The sequence below is a fragment of the Anser anser genome (assembly GCF_964211835.1).
Source record: "Anser anser genome assembly, chromosome: 23".
Taxonomy (NCBI): domain Eukaryota; kingdom Metazoa; phylum Chordata; class Aves; order Anseriformes; family Anatidae; genus Anser; species Anser anser.
Window position 1 is genome coordinate 3714193 of NC_139744.1, and position 27160 is coordinate 3741352.

The 27160-nt window shown below is 55.1% G+C and overlaps 2 protein-coding genes across 30 annotated transcripts in view; one reads left to right on the plus strand and one right to left on the minus strand.

Annotated features, from left to right (window-relative positions):
* Positions 1-6291: 6291 nt before the first annotated feature.
* On the plus strand, positions 6292-10973 carry CYB561 (cytochrome b561). 5 transcript variants are annotated; one of them, XM_083809574.1, is made up of 7 exons: positions 6292-6407; positions 7426-7580; positions 8616-8823; positions 9080-9178; positions 9255-9358; positions 9437-9594; positions 10289-10973. In XM_083809574.1, exons 3-7 carry the CDS (start codon positions 8622-8624, stop codon positions 10482-10484), a joined length of 759 nt encoding a protein of 252 aa, XP_083665700.1. In that variant the 5' UTR covers positions 6292-6407; positions 7426-7580; positions 8616-8621; the 3' UTR covers positions 10485-10973. The 5 variants fall into 5 exon arrangements, with proteins under 5 accessions (XP_083665700.1, XP_083665699.1, XP_083665702.1 ...); XM_083809573.1 differs by having other exon boundaries at positions 6294-6407; positions 7411-7580; XM_083809575.1 differs by lacking the exons at positions 6292-6407; positions 7426-7580 and adding an exon at positions 8327-8506 and having other exon boundaries at positions 10289-10513; positions 10814-10973.
* Positions 10974-11101: 128 nt separating this feature from the next.
* TANC2 (tetratricopeptide repeat, ankyrin repeat and coiled-coil containing 2) overlaps positions 11102-27160 on the minus strand; it is a 282115-nt gene continuing 266056 nt past the window's right edge. For 22 of the 25 annotated variants that reach the window (XM_083809549.1, XM_083809550.1, XM_083809532.1 and 19 more), the window contains 6 exons: positions 26847-26979; positions 26286-26315; positions 25228-25319; positions 23429-23575; positions 20876-20976; positions 11102-18785 (listed from right to left, as the gene is read on the minus strand). In XM_083809549.1, coding sequence (XP_083665675.1) covers positions 16826-18785; positions 20876-20976; positions 23429-23575; positions 25228-25319; positions 26286-26315; positions 26847-26979 — 2463 coding nt within the window. In that variant the 3' untranslated portion in view covers positions 11102-16825. The remainder of the gene's footprint in view (positions 18786-20875; positions 20977-23428; positions 23576-25227; positions 25320-26285; positions 26316-26846; positions 26980-27160) is intronic. The other 3 variants (XM_083809540.1, XM_083809537.1, XM_083809533.1) reach the window with 1 other exon arrangement.

Consider the following 27160-nt stretch of genomic DNA (forward strand, 5'->3'; position numbering starts at 1 on the left):
AAACAGCCTCCCCCCCCCCCCCAGAGCACATGTGCACGGACACGTGTGCCGTGCCGGAGAGTTACCGCAGCCAGCTCCTGGCATCAGAGCGAGAGCCCTGGTGCCCGATGGAAGAAAAGGGACCAGAAGTGCTCAGATAAACCCCAAATGTCCTGCAGCAAGGATGCCCGCGGCAGGACGCTGCTTGTGAAGTGCAGTTTGCTTTCCTCGTCTTTAACAAGCTCCTTGGCTTGCCAGACCCACCGAATCTCCCAGCCCGTGGCCCCACGGAGTGAAGGACATGGGAGATGAGCCCCTGGACCCGGAGACCCCCAAATCAGGCAGAAATAAGGAGTTTAACACCAAATACTTCTCAGGAGATTTGTAAGGTATCTGCCGTGACAGTGGTGTGATTGGAGAGGGCTGAAGGTGAGCAGGGAGGTGTGTGACGGAGCAGGTTATTTAGGGATAACCCAGGTGCTAGATGAGAAGATTTGGGGGTTTTTGCCAGGTGCAAGCCCACCTTACAACCTCTGGCTGGGAATGCTCGAGCCAGTTTTCCTTTTCTTTCATTAAAATCCACATTTTAACGTTCCCATCCTATTTCTCAAAGCATTCAAGGGTGCTTCAAAACTCCTGCCTGACCCATCCCTCTCTTTGAGCAACCAAGGAGCTTCTGGAGATGAGAGAAAGGGTTTGCTGAGGGTTTATCCCAAAAAAAAGAGCTTTTTTTGGGGGGTGTGCCCCCTCATCCGTTAATTTTCCCCATTGCTGTGGTTTTGTGGGCACAATGGCTTCTGCACCAGCTTGTAAAATCCCTGCACGGGGAATTTTTCCTCGCTCTCTGGACCGCGATTCTAAATGATGCTGCTTTATTTACTGATGAATTCAATCAATTATCATAGCGCATAATTCACTAAGCTGCTTTCCCAGATGCTGTGACGTTGCCATGAGGGAGAGGAAAACATGTCTCCGCTCCAAATTTTTCATCTAAACAGCTCTTTTCTCATCCTGCAAAAAAAAAAAAAAAAAGAAATGAAGCAACCCAAGCAATGTGGCAGTTCATTTCAGACCTGCAGGTGCTAAAATAATTACAAACTATTAGAATAACTGCTGTGGCCAGTGCAAGGCAGCAACAACAACAGCAATAAGAGTAAACCCAGTCCAGTGGGATTTGAGTGGATGCGGTGCCATGGGGTGACCGTGCAGCTCTGTCACCCGGGCTTGGGGACAGGAGCTCTCGCTCTGTGCACTGCTGGCTGCAAAAAAAATAGATTAATTGAGGGGTTTTTTTTGGTCATTTCTTGCCTAAAAGTGCCATTTAAAGCCCTTCCCTGGGCTGGGGTGCAGTGCGTGGCAGGGAGCTTGCCCCATCGTTAAAGCCACCCCACAGCACCTACTTATCACCAAAAGAGCACACTCAGCTCTTGCTGGGGCTGAACGCAGCAGAAATGCTCCTTATCAGCGAGATTTCAGCCCTGCCCTGGGAAACGCCTCTCACAGAGCCACAGGGCAGGGGTTTATGGCCAGTGGCAGCAGAAGGGGACACGCCAGCATGACTGTGTGTATCCCTGCCCTCATGGCACCGAGCAGGTTGGTGGGGCTGGGTGAAGATGGGAAAGGGATGGAGATGGGAAAGGGATGGAGATGGGAAAGGGGTGAAGATGGGAAAGGGATGGAGGTTGGATTTCACCATGGGAGCTCCTCCAGCTCCGTCTGGGAGCAGCGCCAACAGCCCAAGGATGCGCTGTGACATTGCAAGTCCCCCAGAAAGTGGCACGCAGGGGGCAGCCGTCAGCTCAGGGCCCCTAAATGATGGCAGTGTCTTGGGAGGGTTGTAAATAAAAGCAAGACCCCAGAGGTTAGCCCCTGGGGAGTTTCCTGGCTGCAGTGCAGGAGATGAGACCAGTGCAGGGCACGTGGCCAGGAGCACCAGAGGGGAGAAGTGAGAGCCAGAAATCATCCCTTGTCCTCCATCACTTACCCCTTGTCCTCCATCACTTATCCTTTGTGCTCCATCACTTATCCCTTGTCCTCCATCCCTCATCCCATGTCCTCCATGCCCCATCCCTCACCTTCCGCCCACCCTTTCTCTCCAGCCGCTGCAGGGTGATGGAAGAGCCCAGCATGTTCTCTCCACAACCATGCATCAACCCCCAAATATATGGCAAAATCCACGCTTTTCCTTTTATTTATTTATTTTTTTTCCCTTCCTTAATAACAGAAAACAATCCCAGCCCCAAGGCGAGCGAGCGTGACTGCTGTGGGTGCATTAATCATCTGCTGCACGTCCAGCGCAGGTTATCGCTGGTGTTTATCCAAGCAGCTATTAAAATGGCCATAAATGAGCCTTCAGCCTCTTCGGAAAGTGATGAAGTGTTTGCACTTGCTGCGCCGATCTTATCGCCAGCCGTCCTCAGCTGAGCTCTGTTCCCAGCAAGGAGGAGAAGGCGGATTAATTGGTGCCAGGAGAAAAACAGGGAGCTGTGCCCTTTGCCGGCTGGGCTGCTCCAATCCCTGCTTTGGGGGAACCCGACTGGGGTGGGTTTGTCCCAACGGGAATCACCCCTTGTCCAGCCTTTGTAGGATCCCAGGCAACTGGGACCAACCTTGGGGCAACTGGGACCAAGCCTGGGGCAACTGGAACCAACCCTGGGGAAACCGAGGCCCCGGGTGCTGCCTTTGGCACAGGGACGGGGCCAGATCCGGCCGTGCTGGGGGTGCTGCAGTCCCCTAAAAACCAAATCCCTGCTGGGGGAATCAGCCAGGGGTGTGCAAAGAGGTCACCCCTTGGGGCCCTAAGCTGCACCCAACAGCCCCACTGGCAGCCACAGAGCCTTCAAGCAGAGCTTTTTTTCCTTGCATTTGGCAGAAAATTGTAATTTTGACCCGGGTTTGGAGTTTTGCTGGGGAACTGCTGTGGTTGGGGTGTTGGGCAGCTCAGTTCCCCCAGGGAGCCCAGGGTGGGTCTGGGAGCATTGTCCCCACCCCCAATGAGTCCGACTTTGCCAGCTGGGCTCTTGAAACGCTCCTCTGGGGAGGCATCCTGCAAATTAGCATTTCTTAGTGATAAAAACTTCATTTAGGGGGAGAAAGGAAAAAAACACACAAGTGATGGGTTAGATCAGCAGAATGGTAATTTGATAAGCTCAGGCAGAGGCAGGGGAAGGGGCCAGCAGCTGGGGAAGGGCAGGAACTGCTGGTTTTATGAAGGATTACCGATTTAGTGGGCTCCTATCGGTCTGTGGGTGCTCAGCATCCCCAGCATGTGCCAGGACCCCCAGAAAAAAAAAGCAGAGAAGCCCCAGGAGAGCCGGGGGTGTTACGCAGCGGGGACAGCTGGGAACGGCCACCACCAGCACCGGCTCTGCTCCCAGCATCACGGGGAGGATTTCATTACCACCAGCCACAGGCAGATTTAATAAACCCATTATGTCCCCAGCAACGTCGCTAATTAAAGAGCTGGTTACAAATCGCTGGCTAGCCCTGGAGAGAGGAGCGTGCCTGCCGTGGTGGCAGGGTCTGGGGTGTCCCCACATCGGCCACCGCCGCATCCCCTTGTGCCCAGCAGGTTCAGGGGCCCGTTGGCAAACATTTGGAAATATCCTAAAAGAAGACCCCCCAAGCTCATCCCCTTGGAGGGTTTTCTGAGGGTCTCAGCCCAGCCACGGAGGGGAAATCCTCCCTCCGCTCTGACCCCAAACGCGGCTGACCCCTGCCATGGTGTGCAGCCCAGCGGCTAAAGGTTTGCAGTTTATGGCAGGTTTTATGGCTTAGATTAGCTCTGGTAAACCATTTACCAAACAATTTACCAAAGGTCTTGGGAGTTCGGGGAGGATCCTGCCAGCTGGAGGCAAGTCAGGACTATGCCCAGCTACAAAACGGGCACGAGGCAAGACCCAGGGAGATGCAGACCCGTTACGTTACCCTGGCCCAGCCCCTGGAAAAGTTGTGGAGAAAATTGTCCTGGGGGACAGTGGGAGGCATTTAGAGCACAAAGCTCTTGGCAGGCGTAGACAGGGAAGGGCAAAGCCTGCCTTGGCGATTTTATCTCTGTCCATGACAAAGTCACCCCTGTGGTGGATGGAGGGCAGTTGGTGGGTGCGATGGGGCTGGATTTTGGTAAGGTTTTGGTACCGTCCCTCACAGCATCCTTCTGGACACATGGCCCCACTGTGAGACAGGGGGGTGAGGAGCTGGCCAGGCAGTGGGGCCCAAGGGGGGACCTGGGTGCCCTGGCACCCAAGGGGACAAACCCCGTGTTGGGGTGCAGGAAGCCCCGGCCTGTCAGAAGAGGGGATTCTCCCGCTATGTTTACTGCTGGTGCGGCCTCACCTTGAATATTGTCTCCAGCTCCGGCTTCCACAATTCAAAAAGGGTGTGAAGGGCCTTGAGAGGGCCCAGAGGAGGGCAACAAAGCTGGTGTGAGGGCCCTGCAAGTCCTGCAAGGAGGGGCTGAGGATGCTTGGGCTGTCCGGCCTGGGGAAAAGGGGGCTGCGAGGTGCCCTCGCTGCTCCCTGGGGAGGGAAATGGGGGGCAGGTGTTGGTCTCTGCCCGCTTGTCACCGGTCTCTGCCCCTTTGTCACTGTTCTCTGCCCCATCACTGGTCTCTGCCCCCTTGTCACCAATCTCTGCTCCCTTGTCACCAATCTCCTCTCCCTCGGCACCGATAACAGGACACGTGGGAACGGCACGAGGCTGCACCAGGGAGGGTCAGACCAGAGTTTAGGAAAAATATCTACACCGTGAGGGTGGTGAGACACGGACACAGGCTTCCTAGCAAGGTGGTTGGTGCCCCGTGCCTGGCAGTGTTCAAGATAACACCCGTAATAATGGGCCCTGGCTGTTGGTTTGCCCTGAAGTGGGCATCAGTAGGACCCGGTGATGTTTATAGGGCCCTTCCAGCTGACTCGGTCAATTCCATCGGCAGGAATTTGGCTGTGATAGCGCCTGGTCTCAGGTCGCAGCAGCTCCCCGGCTGCATTTCTGCAGGGATGAGGGTTTGGGGCTCCTGCACCTGGGGCTCTGCTGTGGTGCAGGGACCGGACTTGGCTCTCGGGGTGCTGGGTTTCCACCAGGGACGGGGATTTCACTTGGTGGTGATGGGGGCTGGCACCGCCCCAGGTGGATGAGTGCCCGATGCTAGGGGGAGGCTGCTGTGGAGCTGGGGGGCTCTGGGGAGGGGTCTTTGCAGGCCGGGTGGGTAGGAGCAGCCCTGCGGGAGCCCCCAGACCCTTTCTGAGGGAAGGGGCTTGTGTGGGACAGCCCTGTCCCTGAGCTGCAGGGCCGGGTCCCACCGGCTGCTCCAGGACCCGGCATGCCCCAGGTGGGGGCTCCAGCTCCCAGGGGTGCTCCAGCTCCCAGGGGTGCTCCATGTCCCAGGGGTGCTCCAGGGCCCAGGGTGCTCTGGCTCCCGAGGTGCTCCAGGTCCCACCAGCTACTGCAGAGCCCAGGGTGCTCTGGCTCCCATGGGTGTTCCACGTCTTGAGGTGCTCCAGGGTGCTCCAGATCTGAGGGTGCTGCAGGGTGCTCCATGTCCTAGGGGTGCGCCATGCCCCCGGGGTGCTCCAGCTCCCAGGGGTGCTCCAGGTCTCAGCAGCGGCTCCAGGTCCCAGGGCGCTGCGCACCGCGGGCTCCTGGTGACACCTAGTGGCACCGTGTGACACGCGCACACCCCGCACAAAAATGGGGCTGGGGGGAGTTTTGGGATGCCCCCCCCGCCTCTCCCCTCCCAGGGCTTTTCTCTCCCGGGGGTGTCCCAAGGGGACCGCAGGATGCGGCCACTTGTGCCCGAGGGGCTCCCGGGGGAGCGGGGAGGGGGGGGTCGGGGACACGTCCCCCCCCCCCAGCCATCACCCAAAGCCCTGCCGAGGGCCCCACACAAGCCCTTAAACATCCCCCTGATGCTGCTGCTGTGGGTGCAAGCGATGAGTGGGAGTTAATTACATCAAGTCCCTCATTAGTGCTGCTCGAATTAAAGAAACGACGGTCGTAAAGCTGGGGTGGGGGCCTGGGCTGGGTGGGGGCTGACGCCAGGTTGTTGGGGGGGGGGAAATCCCAGAATTTTTGGGGGGTCATTTGGGGGCTCCCCAGGGGTGGCTGCATCACCTGAGGAGCAATGGGGGGGGGGCACAGGCCCTGGCACAGCTCGCGGATGGGGTGGGCACGCAGCCACCACACACCCTGGCTCTGACTCAGAGCCTTGGGGACCGTCCCCGCCATTTTGCAGCCCCCCCCCCAACCCCCCAGTTCCTGCAGCCTCCCCAGCCCGCCGGCGGTGCCAGGGCACCCTCCTTCTGCAGCCATGCTGGGGGGGGGCAGCCCCCCCTCGCCTTGCCATCGCTCCGTTGCCTTGCCAACGCGGTGCTGGCCTTGTCCCTCGCTCAGCCGCTGTCACCGCTGGGCCTGGCAGCACCCGGCACCTGCAGGTAGGGCTTGGGGGGGGGTGGGGGGGCACAGGGGTGGGGGCTGTGCCGTGGAGATTGGGTGTCTCCCCCCCCCCCAAAAAAAAAAAAAAAAACCTTCCCCAAAGCATCACTCATCCCTCCCCTGCATGAAACTGTTGTGGGGACCCTGCCCCAAACAGGGATTTTGGGGGGACCTCAGCCAGAGGCCACAGTGAGGGGCTGCTGGGCTGAGTGATGTCTTCCCCCCCCAGTACAACATGGGGGGGGGGGTTAAGCAAAGACACCCCCCCCCTCCGAATAAGGGGGCTTTGGGGGAGGATTGGGGGCTGCCCTGGGTGGCTGCAAGGGGACCCCGTGGCACGGGGACAGGCAGGTCCCCATCGCAGGGGGGAGGACACAGGGAGGGGGCAGCATTTTTTTGGGGGGGGGGGGTTACCTGCCGTGCCACTGACCTGTTGCTTCGGCGGGGGGGGGGGGGGGGGGGGGTGTCTGCTCACTTCTGGCTCTGCTGATGCTCGGGGTTGTTTTGGGGGCTGAGGACAGGTCATTTTGGGGGCTAAGGGGCCGCTGCTGGTCCCAGGGGGGCTGGGGACGGGGCTGTCCCCTTGCAGCACGCCAGCAGCACCCCGATGTTCGAAGCTGGCGCTCGAGGCTGCGCCCTGGGACGTGGGTGCTCCTCTGCCAGCCTCGAGGCCAAACGGGGCAGGACGGGGCCCCAAGGGTGCCACCGGCAGCGGTGGGGATTTTGGGGTCCCACTGTGTGACAGGGAGGGGGCCCTGCCTCCTGTGGTCCCCCCCACCCTGCCCTGCTCCCTGGCGCGTCCCCCAGAGCCTCGGTGGCCCCGGGCGCTGGGGCTGGACGCGGGCAGGCGACATTTGCAGTGAAACCTAATGGGATAAACCAATTCCCCTAACCCACTTAGCCGGCTGATCCAATAAAGGTGGCTGGGAATAAAGTGTGTGTGTTGTCTTAATGCGTCCCCCCCCCCGCCCCGTCCCCCCCCTGCACCCCCGGTCCTGGCAGTGCTCTCTGTCGCAGCCCGGCCCCCAGAGGCAGTGGCAGCGGGGACGGGGACAGAGGTGGCCCTGGGGCTGCGACTTGGTGGCCCCCACGGACGGGCAGCAGGAGCGGTGGCCGTGCTGGTGGAAGCGGCTCAGATCCCCGTGGGATAACCCAAGACAAAGAGGGTGCAGGTGGGTCATGGGGGGCCTGGGGGGGGCAGATCTGTGGTGTCTACTGACTCTGGGGCTTGTTCGGCCTCCTGTCCCCAAGGGCCACCCCTCTGGGGGCCTGTGGGGCCCTGAGCAGCATCGCTGGTCCCTGTGCTGCTTTTCTGTAATAGGGGTTTGGGAGGGTGCTGTGATGGGGATGGAGGGTGGGGAGATGGGGGAAGGATGGGGATGGGGAGATGGGGATGGGGGGGGAGGATGGGGATGGAGGGATGGGGGGAAGGACGGGGATGGGGAGATAGGGGGAAGGATGGGGATGGGGGGATGGGGATGGGGGAAAAGGATGGGGATGGAGAGATAAGGGGAATGATGGAGATGGGGAGATGGGGGGATGGGGATGGGGAGATCGGGATGGAGAGATAGGGGGAAGGATGGTGATGGAGGGATGGGGAGATGGGGAAAGGATGGGGATGGGAAGATGGGGAGGGAGGGATGGGGGGGAGGATGTGGATGGAGGGATGGGGAGATGGGGTGGAAGGATGGGGATGGGGAGATGGGGGGAAGGATGGGGCTATAGAGATGGGGATGGAGGGATGGGATGGGGGTGAGAGGGATGGGGATGTAGGGGTGGGGATGGGATGGGAGGGACAGTGCAGTTGGGTGGCTGGGGCAGGAGAAAGGGGGGGCAGAACAGATGGGGCATGAGCACAGGGACGCTGGGGGCAGGAGCAGCTGTGCAGGGCCGGGGGGGCTGGGGCAGAAGCAGGGCTGGGAGCACAGGGAGGGGACAGGAGAGCAGGGACAGGGTCTGAAGGCCGGGAGGGCAGCAGGAGGGGACAGGAGGGGACAGGAGCCAGCAGCTCGGGGCCGGGCGTGCCGCGGCAGCCGGGAGCCACCCCCGGGCGCAGGTGACGCAGCGGCACCAGGAAGCGTCGGGGGCCCCGTGGCAGGTGAGGGCCGGGTGGGTGCTGCTGCTGCGGGGTGGGCACCACAGCCACCAGGGTGGGCACCGCAGCCACCGGCCCGTGGCTTCGCTGCCTTCCCTCTCTGTCCCCACAGGCCGGCATGGACGGGGCTCCGCCGTCTGCCAGCCCCGCCGGGCTCTCGGCATACGTGGCCGTGTCGCAGCTGCTGGGCCTGACGCTGCTGGCGGCCACGGGAGCGTGGCTGGGCCGCTACCGGGGCGGTGTGGCCTGGCAGGGCCAGCTGCAGTTCAACGTCCACCCGCTCTGCATGGTGCTGGGCATGGTTTTCCTCCAAGGTGACGGTGAGCGGGGGCCGCGGGGAGGGCGCTCGGCCATCCCCATCCTCCGGCAGCCTTCAAAGCCCCCTGAGGTGCAGCCCCCCCCGGTGCCACCGGGATGGGGGGTGAAGGGGGCAGAGTGGTGGTAAATGAAGTTGGGGAGACGCTCTGGCCAGCCCCACACCCGTGCGCAGCACCCCAGGGAGATGGGGGGTGTCCCAGCGAGGTTGGGGGGACCCCCAGGTGCCGCCCCAGCACTCACCCACCCTCTCCCCATCAGCTCTTCTGGTCTACCGGGTGTTCAGGAACGAAGCCAAGCGCTCCACCAAGACCCTGCACGCTCTGCTCCACGGCCTGGCGCTGGTGATCGCCCTCGTGGGTGGGTGCTGGGGGTGGGGGTGATTGGGGGGGGGGGCGGATCCGGCCCCGGCGGTGTAACGGGCTCCTTTCCGCAGGCATCGTCGCGGTCTTCGAGTCCCACCGCGCCAAGGGCATCGCCGACATGTACAGCCTGCACAGCTGGTGCGGGATGGCCGCCTTCGTGCTCTACCTTGTGCAGGTGAGGGATGGGGAGCCCCAGCACCCCTGGGGGGGGGGCAGGGCCCCCAGCACCCCCTGACACCCCTGCACCCCGTAGTGGCTCCTGGGGTGCGGTTTTTTCCTGGCCCCCGGCGCGTCCTTCTCGCTGCGCAGCCGCTACAAGCCCCAGCACATCTTCTTCGGCATCGCCCTCTTTGCCCTCTCCATCGCCACCTGCTTGCTGGGCATCACCGAGATGCTGCTCTTCAACATCAGGTGGGTGAACGACTTGTGGTGGTGGGGGGGTGTTAATAGCCCCCAGCCCCCCCCAAAAGTGCTGCTCCAGCCCCAGCCACGCAGGGCAGGGCCTGGCCCCTGCCCGGGCTGAGGTTCTGTGGCTCTGATCCCCCCCGAGTGTTTCAGTTCTGCTGCTGCTGAGTCACTTCCAGATGATGCTGAACGGGGGCCGCATACTGCTCAGCTTCTTCTTTGCTCCTGGTGGGGAACGCAGCAAGCGCTGCCGCCTCTCTGCTGCCAGGTGTTTGCAGAACCCCCTGGGAAGCTTGGTTGGAGGACACGGGGATGTCCCTGTCCCCTGAAAGCCCACTGCCCATCGGGCTGCAGGCTGGGGTCCCCCCTTGCCCCAGCACTGTGGGGACACGGCCACGGGGCGCCCCCAGGAGCCCCCTCCCTGCGGCCGGGGGAGCTCAGCTGGTGGGGGGGCTCTGGGCTGCCCATGACCGGGTCCGTAGGACTGTGCCCCCCCTTCTTGCTATCACCCAAAGCAAGCAGCAGCCTCACTCCTTGCTCAGATTTGGGGGCAGGGGACATTTCCCGGTGCCCGTGCTCAGCTTTGGGGCCACCCCACCTTCCTCCAGGAGGACGAGGATGAGGACGGAAGGGGTCCCAGCCAGGGCAGGGCCAGGCCACCCACGCCCCAAGGCTCGAGCATCCCTCTCCGTGCCCGCAGGGACTCCTACAGCCAATTCGTGCCCGAGGGTGTCCTGGCCAACACCGTGGGGCTGCTGCTGGTGGCCTTCGGGCTGGTGGTGGGCTACGTGCTGACGCGGGACGAGTGGAAGCGCCCGCCGCTGGCCGAGGAGCTGGCCCTCTCCATGGACTTCAAGACCCTCACGGAGGGCGAGAGCCCCGGCGGCAGCCAGTGACAGCCCCGGCTCCCCCGTCCCCAGCAGGGGTGGGTGTCGGATGTCCCTGCGCCCCCCCCATCTTCGTGCCCGGTGCCGGTGAGCAGAGCCTTTGCTCGGGGCTCCGTGCAGCTCCCGGGGACCCCCCCCGTGCACCCCGAGCATCCCCTGACCCGCGTGGGGACGGAGGTGCCGCTGCACACGGGGTCCCCAGGCTCTGCCCTGGTGACCTCAGGCTCACAGCCTGCATTTCCCTGCCGTGAAGCTCCAAAGCCCAAAGCCCATCCCCATTTCTTTACGCCAAACGGATCGGACGGTGCCGATCACGAAGATTTTCTACTTGTTTTCAGCCCGCACCCCTCCAGCGTGGCCACGTGCCGGGGCTGAGGCCACCAAAGGTTCCCAGAGCAACGTCGGCGCAACTTTAATGGGTTTGTGTTCCCTTCTTGTGCAATGTGTTGTCTGCAGAGTGGATGCTCCTGACCTAATAAATATTTGCAGCTAACCCTGCCCGGCTCCCATCTGTGCTCATCATTTCGGGTACCTGGGGTGTTGGATCAGCCCCTCTGCCCCCCAGGAGCCGCGAGGCTGAGACATTTCGGGCAGCAGGGTGGGAAAAACACCAGTCCGCAGGCAGCTTCCAAGTGTTAACCATTTATAAATAAGTACATTTTTTTTTCATACATACAGTTTTCATTGTACAGATTACAATCTGTATACATTGGGGCGGGGGGGGAAATGCATTCTTTTGAACTTTTCACATCTATCTCACAGCTCACATGTACAGACAAGAAAACTCTGCTCAAGCAAATACAGCAAAGGAAAAAATATGTTTTCTTCTTTCCTTATACATGAGAGGCGAAGGCCTCCGCTGTCGGCAGGGGTTGCTCTCCCCACTGCACAATATCACAACTGTGTGGTGTTCAATATATCAGTAGAGAGAACAGAACATGCATTGAATAATATACTGTACAGAGAAAGTCCTTTACATCAGAATTATAGAAAAGCTAAAGGAAAATTAAGTGTCTTAAAGATCTTCCCAGCAAGTGTCTTCAAGGATGGCAACCAGGGAATTGTACAAATCACAAAGTGTGTGTACTGTACATGTTTGTACCAACTCAGATCCTCTTGGAAGTGAAGACAGAACAGAGACAAAACGCTGAATGCAACACTATGGGAAAGAAAACGCCGGACAGGAATGACACCTGCGGTGCTGGAAGAGTCCACACGAGTCTCTGGGTTAGCGGTGCAGCGACAAAATGGACGTAACGCACACGGCGCTGCTCTCGGCTTGCTAATGGTGTCTGGCGAATCAGTGCACACGGCAAGGCAAAGGTGAAGCGAGCGAATTTCCTGGGCCTGAGGCTTCCCCACCCAACCGAACGAGCCCCCGCGTGCTAAACCTCCGGGGGGGACCACCCGGAGCCTACCTGCCTCCCCGGAGAGCGTCACCCAGAAGGGACAAAGTCTTTCTTGCAAAGCTTGCGGGACTACAGAGACCAGGACGCAATGGTGGCGGACAGGACCCGGCTGCTGACTCCCCAGTACCGCGACAGCTAGCAACTTAGCAGGAGGGAAGGGTACGGCGGATCTGTTTGGTGTCCGTTCGCTTTAGTGGTGACGATCGTGTTAGCTTTGTTTTCTCTTGGGTGGATCTGTAACAGTCCCAGTGAGATCCAGCTGCAGTCAGGAGTTGGACACGAACGCATCTTGCTAAATAATTGAGCCCTTAGTGGTTTAGAATTAGAAAAAGAGTTTGATTGAGTGAAAATCCAGCAATTATCCAAGCAAATCTGAAAAAAGCAGATTGACTTTCACCATTGTGCTTGTGTCCAAATGCACCCCACCAGACTTCGCGTCGAGCAACCAGAAGGGAGCGAAGGCATTTATCTGCAGAGGTCCCCGCACCGCGCCGTGCCGTGCCGCAGCAGGGACGATAGCTCTTACCCTAAGCCCTTGTTTAAACACTGTTAATCCCAGCAGAGGAGTCGTCTGGAACCCCCCCAAAGACGAATCAAAGTACAACCACCAAAGACCTTGCAACAGATGACCCAGGACCCACCTTTGCAACGAAGGTGGAGCACGAGCAGGCACGCTGGCTTGCTTGTTTCTCGAGATAAGGCGGAGCTGGCACTTCGGTTTTAGCTAGACTTCTTCTGGGTAACCCTGAATAGAGAACAACCTTGGTACGGGGGGACTGAATCGCTGCAAATTTCATAGCCACCCTGGTTCAGGACCTAACCCAACTATGGCTTAGGTATTTGTTATATGCACACACACGTTTACACTAGATAAGCAGTTTTCTTTACAGCCACGCTAAAGAAGAACACAAAGGTCAGTGCTCGGATGAAGCCCCTGCACCGCGGGTGCCCAGCAGCAGCCTTCGCCCTCCCGTGCATCGAATCAAAGCAGCAGCACCGAGGCGGTGGCACCAGCTGCACTGCGCCTTTACCTTCGGAGACAGCCTCCAAGGGCCTCATCTTTGGAAAATTTTTCCTTTTCCAAGCACTTTATAATGATCTCTCGACTATTTTCAAAGCCCTTAATGCCATTCCTAAGCTGGCTGGTACGGAGAGCAGCACAACCTCCCCACCCAGCAGGGCTCCCTGCCTCCAGGACAGGAGCATCTTTCCCCCTGGGACACAAACCAGAACCGGAGAAGCCACACCGCGATGCAGCAGACACCGATGCCCCGAGCCGGCAGATATTTCAGCTCTGCGGCACATCCAGTGCCGAGCAACCGCGTGCAGAGTGTGAGGGACATCTGGTGGGTACTGCGGCTAAATACAGGTGTTCGCTCCAGCATCGCCTACCGAATACGCCCCAAGAACCAAATCTGGAGGGTTTCAGCATCACCAAGAATCTGGTTTACTTGGTGTACCCGACGAGTCCCACTCGCTGCCAAGGCAGGGGCTCGCGGGTGGCACCAGGGCAGCCAGGGGAGGGGATGGAGGCACCGAATGGCAGCAGCGTCCCAAATGTTAATTATTCAAAGAGGCTAAAGGCATAGCACGGACGGCCGATACAGCGCAGTGTCTTTAAGGTCTACGTCTAAGATGACACAGCGAAGGGATGTCAGGTGAAATCAGGGCACTTTACAACAGGACCACGCACGACTGCAAATATGAAATGACCTCTGCTTTTGTCCATGCCAAACCCGGATCGTGACGTTGAGGACACATGGGACTGCGAAAGGAGCAGCTTTTCCAGGGAGAGGTGTGCTCCTCGCCCGCCCAGCGACTACAGCAGCAATCACGCCTCAGCTGTCCCTAAGAGAATTGCTGGGGAAGCGCTTTAAAACCACTGCAAATAATTTTGTGTTTAAAAATTACTCCATCTGTTGATGCTTATATACAAGAGTCAGTTCTTGTGCTATAAATGTTATGATTCATTGCTTTTTTCTTTTTTTCTTTTTTGAAAAATACACTAAGAGACAAGAGTTGTTTTGCTATTTTCTAATGAAGACACTACTCACGCTTAAATATCCAGTATTTATCATAGTAACAAATTCAAACAGTAAAGTGCACCCATTTACAGAGAGAACAGATGGTAAACCATTAGTGCAAGAATCCTGTGAAAATGTAACACGTGGTCTTGTGAAAAAACCTGCATGCTGCAGTATTTCAGCATTCGTTCATCTTGGTGTTAGTGGTAAAAGTGTGAGCTGTTTCGTTGTTCCCTTAAAACACCTTCACGAACCCAAAGTTACACACAGAAGTGCTGCTAGGGGACATCTCGGGAGTACAGTACTGGAACCACATGGCAGTGAATAGCAAAGCAAAGCACAGGCAGTTCTTACAACGCTCTCCTCAACACGGACCGTCCCGTTGGCATCTCAGCTGAGAACGCCGGCTTATAGCCGTAGCACGTCTCACTCCACCGTACAAAATAGCAACGGGGCTGAATTTGGTTCCTTTTCCCTTGCAAAGAAGCAACTCAAGGCAGAAAGCCACTCACTCTTTGGGAAAGCGGAGGCAGCGAGGCTTTGAGCAAAACGACTGATGCTGCTGCAGACCCACGGATGCATGTTGCTAGCTAGCTAGGCGTGCTGTACACGGAGGGAAAGAAATCAGTTATTCCTTGCAAAGCAGAACACACCACTTCCAAAAGAGGAACAAAAACCATCGCACCCCTTCCAAGGAGAGCAGCAGGGCGTGCACCGGTGGCACGGCCACGGGACCCGCGCTCCCGAGGGGTCTCCGAGTCTACAGCCTGCTCTACAGCCCTGTAAGAAAACAAAGGTCAGAGCCGAGCCGCACTCGAGAAGGAAAACGCCAACCTCAATACAAATACTGGCTTGGACAAATACAAAATAGCCAAAACAGCGCAAGCATCTCCAAAGCCTGAAGAGGAAAACCCCCCTGAATACTCGCAACGTGTCTATGAGACACAAGCCCCCATCATCCCAAGGTACGCGCGTCCCGGGTTGGTCTGAGCAAATGAGGCGGTGAGATAACGACGAGATGTGCTGATCCATGCGCAGGACAGCCCGACCACAGCCAGGGTTTGCTTAGAGCTTCGAGCCACGTCATCAGCTGGTGTAAATCGGCGTCGCTCGTCTACACCAGCTGAGGCTGGGCTCTGCGGTTTGGTTCAAGGAATTTTTCAATCTACGGCTGGATTCGCATAGCCCTTTGGAAACACCGAAAGGTATCGCTCGCTCTTCCTGCTCAGCACCAAATCCCTTTTGCTGTTAGGAGTTGATACGGGTGAGATTCAGCATTGGGCAACAGGCACTATTTTCGCTTTAAAACAAGCTACACGTTTATCGCTCTCCCCCCAGCTCGTCTGACCGTTCGCCCTTGGTAACTGAAAAAGGCAGATTACAAAACAACCAGCAGTAAATGAAGCGTCCCTCCAGCCCCCCCCCAAATTCCAGAGAATAACTCAAAAATTCAGTAAAAAGGTTTATGGAAGCGTCCCCTGCTTTTCACGCTGTCTTGACGTGATTTGCATTTGATTTAAAAAAAATAAGAGAAAACCAGCCAAACCCCCCAAATGTCCTGAAACAGAGTGCATAAATAAATTATAAATATCTCTCCTTCAACTACAGGTCCTTAAGGAGCAAAACATCCTCTGTACCACTTGCAGGTATGGAACAGGGCAATCGCTTTCCAGGATTTTGGGAACGGATCCTGCAGCTCTAAGGAAGCAGCATTTCCCTTAGAGGGGCGCAGCCCCCCTCCGGCACGGTGTCCCGGAGCAGGAGCACGCGGAGGGGAAGCGATGCTGCCGAAGGACTTGGCCACCGTTACCTCCTCGGACCCTTCCCGTCTCGGGAGCCACGATGCCATGTTACGCATCCCATCAAAACAGAAAAATAAACTGCAGTTTTCCTCCTTGAACAGGATTTCCTAGTCAATTTTTTTTTTCCTCGCGAGCCAAAAAATTCCCCCAAACTAAAACCAAACAAACCAAAACCCCACAAAAACACCAGAACCAAACGGAAACCCCAACATTAAAACTGTCCTGGTGAAAACGCAGTGTTGTATGTGTGGGGTGCAGTCATCTGCTACTGGTGTGACGAAGTTGTTGCAATCCCAGTCCACGAGAGGCTTCTAGCCAGTTCCCTTGGCTGCTCAAAACACGTACAAAGGGCCAGCTTTAATCTCTGCAAACCTGTAAAATGCCCCCAGAGCAAATCAACGTCGGGGCACCTGGAAGGTAAACTGCAAAATGGCAAAGCATCTCGTGATCCCCACCCCTTCGGGCAGATTACGCGGTGAAATAACAAATACAATTCCGATTAAAATTCTACAAACCGGGTGAAGCAGGATGGTGACTGTGCATAGCTACTTCGCGTTAGAGCAAACGACGCCCTGCTCTGCGCGGGTCATTCGCTCTTCGTCGGCAAAGAGACAAACGGGCAGAGAAACGACCCGGCTGGCACGGGGACCTGCGGACGCGGCCTCTGAAAAGGCTCCTGGGATCCCTGCTCTGTTCCCACTAGGAATTTTCATCAGAATTGTGTAAGAGCTCATTGAGACAAAAGAAACCAATTTAAATTGAAACGCGATTGTCTCTTGAAAAAGAGCTGGTTACCTCCCACTGCGTAGGGGATATTTCTGGACTACCCCACACCACGTACTAAAATATCCTGGTTGACAGCTGAAAACTGAGGGAACTTAGCTGGAATTGGGCAAATGATACTGGCTTGGCTGATGTTGGCTTCACAGTCAGCTGGGTAACAGAAGGGCTGGAGCACGTGCATGGCTGTTTGACCACCACACAGAAAGTACCGGAGAAACTTGATCATGTAGCTACCAAAGAGAAACAAAAATAATAGTAATAATAATATGCATGGAAATCAAGCTTGGAAGTGTGTGCTGAAAACATAAGGGTCTTACTCCAACAAGCGTCTTTTACACATTAGACTCCACAAATGGTCTCTTTGGTTTGATTGGGGACGTCTGCCCTTGCCTGGAGTCCCTGGAGAGCTGCCTGTACAGGTTGTCCTGGTAGGCCTGCGCTACAGGCAGTGTCCTTGCCACCTTGACGTCAGGGTACGAGGAGGCTTGGGTGACTCTCTCCAGGAGGTCTCCCCGGGACCCATTGGCCAGCATCCCATGGGGGCTGTAATAGTCTTCCTCTAGCAAATGGCCATTCTGTGCATTGTTGGTTTTGTTATAAAAGGCAATGTTGCTGATCGACGAGGGTGGGCTAAATGATTCTGGCTGGGGGAGATTGCCAGGAGACGTAGGACTAATTACAGTATCCACAGACGACACAGCCCAGGTCCGGTTCTGCTGATGGAGGTGGGGGTACTGCTGAGTCCGAGCGGTTTTATCTATGATTCCCATGAACGGTGTGGTCCGGGAACGTGCTGGCTCGCTGGGGTAGCCCCCCTGCGTGGGAGAGACCGGAGAAAGTTCATCGCACGACCTGTCATAGGCTGGCTTGAGAGGGATCTCCATTTGCTGGATCGAAGCAGATGGGCGGAAGTTGGGAGTCAGGTTGGAGGTGGATGAAATGCTATTGCTGGAAGGAGAGAAGCGGAGGCCGACGCTTTGGGAATGAAGCAGCGGCCTCGGAGTCGGCGGGTGAGGCTTTATTTCACTGGGGTTAACCGTAATGGGCCTTCTAATGAGGTGAGACACGTCCGGAGAGCCAAGCTGGCTGGCGGGAATGGAGGTCCGCTCCAGGTCAAGCTTCGAGTGACACACCGGGTAGTAGGAAGCGGACTGACTTCGCCCAATCTGGGGCGTCTGGCTGTATCTCATACCCCCCCTGTAAGCCGAGGACGGCCTCTGGGGAAGATCTTCTTTAGCCAGGCCTCCGTGCTGACAGATGGCTCCCGCGCTGAGACTGGCCTGAACGTGCTGCACGGGTCTGCTGTCACCCACGATCCCCCCGATGGAGCCCTGGTAGACCAACCTGCTCTGACTAACCCCCATCTCCCCCGACGCCGACTGGTATTTGCTGGCCATCGAGTGGGCCACCTGGCTGTAAGCACCGGTCGGAATTACAGTACTCGAATGCACGGCAGAGCTGGGCTGGTTGCTCCGGACAATCTGGGCCTTTGCTGGCTGCAGCCTCAGGCCCTGCTGCGGCACCGCCACGGGCAGCTGGGGCATCTGGAAGGATCGCTGGGTCATTTTGGACAAGGGAGACTTTGGCCGACCGGGGAGCTGGCTGACGCCGCTAGGTTCTTGCTGATAACGGACTGGGGAACCGGACTGGGACCTATAGACGCTCATGCTTTCTGCAGGGGGGCTGGCACGGTACTGAGGGCCTCTGCGGAGAGGAGAAGGTGGTGGGCTTTGATATTCTTTCCCTTGGCTTCCAGCTGGAGGTGGGCTGAAGCGGTAAGAGGAGCCCTGGTGCGCAGGAGAAGTGTGTGGAGGACTAGGTCTGTAATGGGAGTTTTGGTGTGTCGGAGACAGAGCAGGAGATGTGGACTGGTACCCTTGCCTGGTCGGCGAGCCCACGGAGCTATTGGACCTGAAATCAAAGACCTGATGAGAGCCAAGAGGCGAGCCAGAAATATAGGCGGAGTCTCTGTGAGCAGGGGACGGCGGTGGGCTCTGGATGATGGGCAGCCCTTGGTTTGGCCTGGACTCTGTCTGCAGGCCAATGGAAACATTTTCGACATCTTGCTCAAGGTATTCCTCCTCAAAGATATCCTGCACGGAATACAGCTCTTCGTGCTGGGCTTCGGGTTCGGGCTCCACCGGGAGCGGCGGCTGCTGCTGCTGCTGCTGCTGCTGCTGCTGCACCTGCCTGCACTCCTCTTCCACCCGCATCAGCAGCCGCTGGATCTCACGGTTGTTTGGACACAGCTTGATGGCCTCGTTCAGGTCCTCCAGGGCTGCTGAAAACTGCCTGCTTGACAAAGGGACAGAAATGAGAACTGAAATTACTCTGGATTTGAACAGAGCCGTTCTCGGAGGCTACTGAGGGTTAAGTGGCTTGTCTGTTTTACTGAGGGAGACGGGTGCGACCGCTACAGCTGGCTGCCTCTCTGCAACTCTGCCTTACATGCCTCCCTTGGATTTATTTTAGCCAAACAGAAGGAAAATACTGCCAGCCATTCTGGGGGAAAAGGGGAATACAGTTCTGAGATGGCACAACTCAGACTAGCAAAAATGCCTGTCCTGTGTAGTGCATGATACAGGCTTATCAATTACTCCTCACAGCACCACCGTGAGCTCTGCCCTTGTGTTAGCGAAGGGGAAACCAGCACACCAGTAACTAGCAGACCAGCTCACCATCGCTGTAAACAAGTGCAGCTTTTGTTGCAACTGCTTACGGCAGTGAAAATTTAGCTTGTGACTGCCGCCAAGACCACACAGCGTCACGGCTGGCTCCAAGAGCCAGGGTTCCCGTGGGTCAGCACTTTAGGCAAGGCTGTCTCTGCAATTTTGCAAGGGATTTGGCTAACTTCTTCAGAACAAAGGAGCCGAGCAATGCTAGCAAGCCTGCAAGCCCCCCTGGGCCGGCTTTGCAATGGCAAGGCTAGCCTGTGAGGAGTAAAGGAAGGTGGGGATTCGGGGAAGGGGGTTGTCGTTTACAGGGACGCTGTTCGCTTCTGAGCAAAACCATCTGTTTGTAGGTGAGCGTGATCTGGGGGATGATCCCCTGCCTTGGGCTGAACGTGCAGACACCCTGCTTTGCTGCTCTGTCACAAAGAAAAACTCCCCAGCACCTCCCAACACCAGCTCAAGCTTTTGCAGAACCCATTCAAAACCCTGGGCAAGAAGGAAAAGCCACGTTCCCCCGACTGCGCTGACCTCAGCGGTGCTGCTGTGCACAAACAGGGAAATAAATAAGAAAGGCCAAAGTGATAACGGTTTCTGGTGGAGAGACCTGGGGAGAAAAGGCCACTTGTATGTGTGGAGGCTGATATCATCTGGAAAGCGACCCAGTTTTTACGCTTCCTTAAAGCAATTTGGAAACAATGGAGAGGAAAACCATTAAAGGAAAGGCATGAGGTCAGCGCAGCTCAGCCAGCAGGGCTTCTCTGCAGAACACAAGGTCACGGCTTCACCTCCCACACCAAGACCCGGTGGACCTGGCAGCACGGCCTCAAGTCAGCCAGCAGCCCCGTTACACGTGTTGGCTCCAGCATGGAAGATCAAACCGTGGCCTTGCCCGCTGGGCTGCCGTGTGTACACAGGTGGGCTTCACAAACCTCCGGCTGCTGGCGACTCTCTGCACTGCCGTGCAAAGCGTCCCGTTTAAAAATGGGACTCGTGCAATGACAGCATGCCCAGCCCTCGAGGGCAGGACTCCAAGCCCTCCTGCCCATTTAGGAATGGCATTGATCAGTTTTGAAATGAATAAAATCTCCTATTTTCAGCTTTCGGGGCAGTGAACGAGGGCACCCCCTGGGCTCCATCTGAGCTGCAGAGAAATGCCGGCGCTGCATTGCCCCAGGAGCTGCCTGCAGTGCTCTGAGCCCAAACCATGGCTGGAAGCACAGTGGCTGGCATGACCTGCACAGGCACTGCACGGCTAGTCATCAGCACTGCCTTGCAACGTGTGCTGCAGGACAGAGAGATTCATAGATTTGAAGGCCAGAAGAAATCACTGTGATTAACAGTCTGCCCTCTGGCACAGCACAGGCCACAGTGGTTCCATGAATCGTATTTTGCTTCGAGTCCAAGTTGTGGTTGAACTAAAAGGTATTTTGAAATGAAAACCCACGCTAGGTGTAAAGGTTTCCAGTGCAGTAAGGTGTTCAGACAAAGTTCACCTAGGATGAACAGTTCAGAAACATTCACATTCAGCTGTCTGCAGAAATTACCGAACGAGGGAGGGTATTACTTTGGAGTTTTGTAATCTTATTAATGAACGTTTCTTTGACACTTCTTCACACGGGGACACTTGCACAGAGTTGCATGGTGAATGCCCACACCGGTGCGGCCAGGCTTGAAGAGCCCAGCCCCTCTCACTTGTCTCTCTGTCCTCACCTGCTGCTGCGCTTGGCCCTTGCTCTTGCATAGTAAGCTTCGTAAGATTTCGGTTTCAGCTCCAGTGCTTTAGTGGCAAATTCCTCCGCCATTCCAAAATCCTGTCATTACAATAGGTGTGGAGATAAGTAATTGGACAGATAGAGAAATAAAAATATATACAATCTGGGAAGAAAACAAACTTAATGTGGACTTTTTTTTTTTGCACGTTAACTTGGAAAACTTGATGGTACTGGAATGTTTCACACGGATTCCACGTCATTTACGATCAGAGTGCTATGATGGCATGCCCAAAGACTCAAAGCTCTCGCCGTAACGCCAGATGCTGTCAGCACCCACCGGAGGCCAGTGTGCCACTGGCTCCGTTCTCATTGATTGTGTCCCCAACAAGTGCATGCAATCCCTGTCCAACAACCTCCAGTCTTGAGGAAACATCTGGTCTTGCAGAGGCTGGAATGTAATCTCATGAAGGATTTTTTTCCACAGTCAAAAGCAATAGGAAACCTTTCCCACGCCCTCTGCTTCCCACTCTGCAACACTGACATACTTCAGAGGGGCTGAATAAAACTCTACATGAGACTATCGATACCTTGGTAGCTACAAACAGGACTTGCCTGGCAAAGGTCTCCTACCTCTGCCACCCATTTCACGGTTCCCTTGCCTTTCCCCTACACTTGGGAGATTTGTTTGGAGTGGGGAGGAAGAGGGTGACAACATGGGATGGAGATTGCCTTGGGAGACTGCTTTGGGTGCTGTTGAGTGGCAGTGCCATGAGGTCAGGCCAGCGGCTATGGTTCAAACCATGCCAGCTGTCCTCCCTTGCCCTCGTCCCGAATGCTACACATACTGCTGAGCTCAGCTGAGCACCTGCAAAGGAGATCTCCCAGTGGAGGGGTTTTCATTTCCCATCCAAATACTCACAGCTTTGGACTGCTTGACTTGGGCTCTCTACCAGAACTGCTCAGGGCTAAAGAACCTAAAAATATTCCTTATTCATTCACAAACTTAGTAAGCAAACTCCACCAGGCTAGAAGTGGAGTTTGTGAGCGCACCATGGCCACTTGGCCTGCACCGAGCAGCTGTGCAGGAAGAAGTAAGGTCACCCATAACCCAGCGAAACCCCGAGTGAGGTTTAATCTCCCCTAAGGTGCCCATGCTGGAGTTTGCTATCTGGACACCCTGCCTGGAACAGCTCGCGGCGTGATTCATCTGAGCAAACTGCGGTGTCTGCTGTAGGAAGAAATGAATTGCAGTGAGGACTGCGCTGCCTGCAGCTCCCTGGGTGCCACGGGGGTGGGAGCTACCTGGCACTGCCTCCGCTTGGACTCCCACCGGGAGATGGAGGAGGGCCAGGTGACGCCTCCAAAGCACAAAAGGCCACAGAACAGCACCGTGCCTCGTCCTGGGTGATTTTGTCAAATTCTGAGGCACATGCCATAACCTGCCACTTTGCTGTTTAGTAGAAATTTGTTTTGGATATGTAAAAGTCTTCAGTAAGAAGTTTTTTGCTTCTGAATCTACAGGGGAAAATTTGTAAGTCTGGTCTATAGGCAAATACTTCTGTTTGTATCTTCAGTAGCAGTTACTGAAGAGACACTGATAACTAAACGTAGTCAAGTGGTAGGTACCTTTACGGTCTAGCTTATAGGTGCAAAAAATGCAGAAGCAACTACAGCCCCCTGAGATTCCCTATCACAAAACCTGGGATTCCCCTGTTAACAGTAAGCTGGGAATCTTGTCCTTAAAGTACAGACTTAGCAGGGAGTTGGCTTGTTTAAGGAAAAGATTCACACTTTTTCTGAAAACTGTGCTGTTTGTTCACCAGTGTTAAGATTTTATTTCCATTGCTTTTCATCTGTCTCCTTCATAGCTTAAAAAAAAAGGAACGTGTCACAAAATCCCATCCTCCCTTCCAGTGTAATCATTGCTGGCTCATAGCCTTGGCGGAGGATTTCACTTTTTTGAGCCTACGGAGACTTTAAAGTTATAGAGGTGAAAGTTGCTGAACGGAGAGCAAGGGGGAGGTGGCACTTGTCTGCTGGAAGAACAGACATGCTGCAGAAGTTTGTTGCTAGATGCTGCTAGTTTGGAGCAGGGAGAGTGACAGTGATATGGCAGTTCTGGGAAGAGAGGGAGGATGTGGGGGTGTTTCTGGATGAGTCACTGCCCTGGGGAAGTGCTAGCCCCCTAAGCATATGCTCCTTCATTTTAAATTAATTAGTATTCAAAGGAGCACATCTCCTGGCTCCTCCCTCACCACTGCCCTAGAAATCTGGAAAATGCCTCCACCCCCAATTCACATAATCATCAAAAGGGAGTAATAAAAAATTCAAAAAGCTATAAACATAGCAATGAATTTTTAATCATCAGAAATGCATATTAAATCATTACTTCTTTTGAATTATAAAATGTCAGCGCACTATGAAGGACAAGCAGGTTACCCAGAGGAGAGATCTCAGAGGTCAAAGCACAATTACAGGATGGACATGTCTTTATGCACAGGCAGGAAGCTGGCAGCTTGCTCATAAGGCCATGGAGAGCGGGGAGACTTACATTCATTTTCCTTCGACATCGGGAGAGGTTGAGAAGGAGCGACACCTTCAGCTCACGGAAGGTTTTCAGGTCTTCTCCAAACCCTTCCCTGGGGAACTTCTTGAGAGCGTACTGGTAGCGCTGGGCAGCCTCTTTCACTTTACCTTTCTAATAGAAGGAGAACGGGTCAAAACACATCCTTTGGTTGAGTTTACTTCACTGCAGAGAATTCGACAGCCCCAAGAATGCTTTGTGTGGTTAAGGTAACATGACATCACTATTTAGTTCTTTTCTAGGAAGGAAAGCCAGACCATTTGATCAAGGGAACATTTGATCAGGGAATGCAGCTGCCTTGTGCAAGCTGAGCTCTCCCACGTCACACAGCGTTGTCAAGCTACAGTGGGAAACCGCAGAAATTGTTAAATTGACTCGATACAACTCCATCTGGTGTCTGGGTAAATGGTCTGTTGAGCTGGGTGATCCTTACCCCACTCCTGGAGAGGACCCCACACCCCTCCTATGGGAAGGTGCAGCCTTCACACCCTGCTAACAGCTCAGGGGCTGATCCTGTGCGAGAGCCCCAGCAGCCACACAGCGTGCACTTGCAGCGCGACTCCACGGGCTGTGCTGAGGAGCTGGTCTCTGGGAACGAGCATTTCACATCATTTAAGTCTAACTCAAAGCTTAAAAAGCACTAGGGAAGGTGAGAAATAAAAAGCCTTGGGCTTTGGGTGGAGATCCTGGGGCTCCAAGAAGCCTCTGCAATAGCAAAGATCAGCATTGTGGCACCGATGTGGCTCTGATGTTGGACGAATGGATTGGGATTCATCTCCCCGGACTTTAGATGTCTAGAAATTAGGTGTCTACATCTAAGGCTGTCAACTGGGTTCCTTTTATAGTTATTGGGACGCAACAGTCACCTTCAAAGGGTGACTCAGCCTTGCTATTTTGGGCACCTGTTTTTGGGATGGGATGATCTGCGCCCTGGAGGTGGGCAGCCATGGCTGCTAGGGTGAAAGAAAGAGGGCAAAATGGGATCTAGGACACATGCAATTCACGACGACCCAGACATAAATTTTACAGCTACGAACAGTAAGCTTTAAAACCTTTCAGACTCAGGTTTCTCAGTTGTATCACGTATCTCTGGCAGATAACTCCAGTTACAATGCCAGCTTTGCATATTTTCTGCTTCACCCTTGGAGCCTAACAGTGAATCATTGTTGTACTTGCACATTTTTTTGTGTGTGTGCAAATCTCCAGGTTTTAAAGATAGGCTTAAAATAAACACGGAGCAAAAAAGACTCTAACTGTAGTGGTGGAACATCTCCCATGGGCTGAAGGACATGACAAAGCCATCTGTGTCCTGACAATCTGTTTTCGTTACAAAAACTTTCTTTTACTAGTTTTCCTGGGCTATCCTGTCTCGTTGCCTTGCTTCACAGCAGAGCGCCAGCTAGGTAATGACAACACTGCCAGATCTGACGCAATGGCATCGGCACTGAGGATCTCTGCAAAACACTTAGGTCCTGGTGTTTCCAAGGAGGAAATGAAGTGTTGGCTGAAAGCCAGCATGCAGACAGACTTGGCTGTGCTTCAGCCTTGTTACAGATTTTGGCAATCAACCCCTCCCCCTTCCCCAACCCCACTAACCAAAACCAAACAGTTTGCGACACGTGGGATCCCACAAGCAGCAGTGTTTGCTTGCCATGGCTTAAGACAGCAGCGTTGCTCACTGAGCTACCAAAGGAAGACCAAAACCTTGTAGAAATGTATGCTGTAAGCGCCATTTTTTTCAATTTCTCTTAAAAAGCTCTTCTCACCTTATAAAACATGTCTCCCTCTTCCATCAGCTTGCTCAACAGGATGATCATGATGTCTGGTTTGGAGGTTGCCATCGCCCATGTTGCTGGACCTGTAGTGTACAGGATGCATGATGGGTAAAAAACTCATACAATGCAAGGGTGGTAGGAAGCTGGGTGGAAAAAATATCCTGGGGTGGGAATTTCTGCTGGAGAGAACAACTTGGCATGGTCAAAGAGCAGAGTGCTCCAAAGGACTGAGCTGACAATTCCTCTCGCACTTAAATGAACGTCATCCACATTGCAACGTTTTTTCCTTGGCAGTCATTAAGGCTAACGCTAATCACCACCGCCGCGTCTGGGAAATGCTGGGAGCCATTTCCACGAGAGGGCAGTGCTGTTTGCAGAACCAGCTGGGGGGGGGGGAAGGCAGCGTGGTCGGGAAGTAAGCCGGGTTTGAAAGGAAAATCAAAGTGGTTACATAAAGAGCACTTGTAAATTAAAATATATATGGTGTCCTAGGAAATCTGCAGTTTGACTGTCGGTAGGCATTTTGCTTTTAATTGGATTTTGATTTCCAACTTCACAAGGTGTGAAATACGAGAGCAGAAAACCCAAACAGTTGGAGGATGTTACAAAGGCAAGGCCGTGTCTCAGCACGGCTCGTGCCGAAGGATCCGTGCTGGGCTGGGGACAACCTTGGCTCTGGGCAGGTGAATGCCGCGGGACAGCAGCGTCTGGCTTTGGCCAGCGCAGGGTCCACCCGTGCAGAGCCAGTTGTTATCTCAAGGCCTGATACTTGGGAGGCAGGGGCGGCAAAAATTTGGGGACAACTCATTAGTGTGGGGGAAGAATAAGTCAACAATATTGCGTAAGTAGATTCAGTACGTTTTGGGGGGAGGGGGTTAGTTTTTGAGTTCAAGTTATTCTCTGCAACAGTCATTTAAAAAATTATTTGAAGGTGAGGTAAATTAAAAGATTAGAGGTGTTGGGGACGCATGCAGGCTAAATCAAACAGGAGAAAGCAAGGCTGACAAAGCTATCAGATCGAGGCTGATGCTGACAGCAATGAGATATACCTCGTGGGCGACTCGGTAACGTCTGACAACCTTCAAAGAAAGGAGAAAACAAAAAGTTGTAGGAGAGAGGGGAAAAAATGGATGAAGGTGAAAAAAAGAAAGGAAAAAAGCAGCTGTGAGAGGCAGGCAGCAAAGAAGCCAATGCACCAGCAAAATCCCCTTTCACAGGAAAACGTAACGTGAGCAGCTGTGTGGCGCAGTGCAGGTAACACTAAAATCTGAAAGCATACACAGAGCAAGTGAATGCAGCAGCTCACAGCAATGCATGAACATAGTATATTGGTCGACTCAGACTAGTAAAGATAGAAAAAGCTTTACCGGAGGAAAGACCTTGCCAAAGAAACAGTTGTTTATTAACTTTTTCTAAGTAATACGACAGCAAAAACAATCCCAATTTAATCAAGAGGACAAGGCAGTCATGACTCGCTGGCTGCTTTCGGAGTACGAAGCAGCAGCTGGGGCTGGGGCTACCTCCACGCTAGGTTTCTGCTCACTAGGAAGCCCCTGCTCCGAGTCCTGCCTGAGTACAGAGCCGACAGCGCGTCCTCCCCTGGTCCCTACCTATCTTCGCTCCTTTCTTCAGGAGGGTGACGACCACCGAGGTGTTGCGGCACCCCACTGCCCTGTCCAGGGGCCGCATCCCGCTGTAGTCGACGTGCTCGATCATGGCCCCATGGTCCACCAGAAACTGAACCTGCAACAGCAAAGGCGACAGTCAGTTCTGCTCCGGAGGGACCTCTGTGCGCTGCTGGTATGAAGTCCGAGCAGCCAAAGCTTGCTCTGCTCCACTGCTTGTGCCAGAACCACCTCTGCGGTGCTGAGGTTTCATCCCTGGCATGCACTGCCCCTGTGGAAGCACGTGCAGAGGGGAAGCA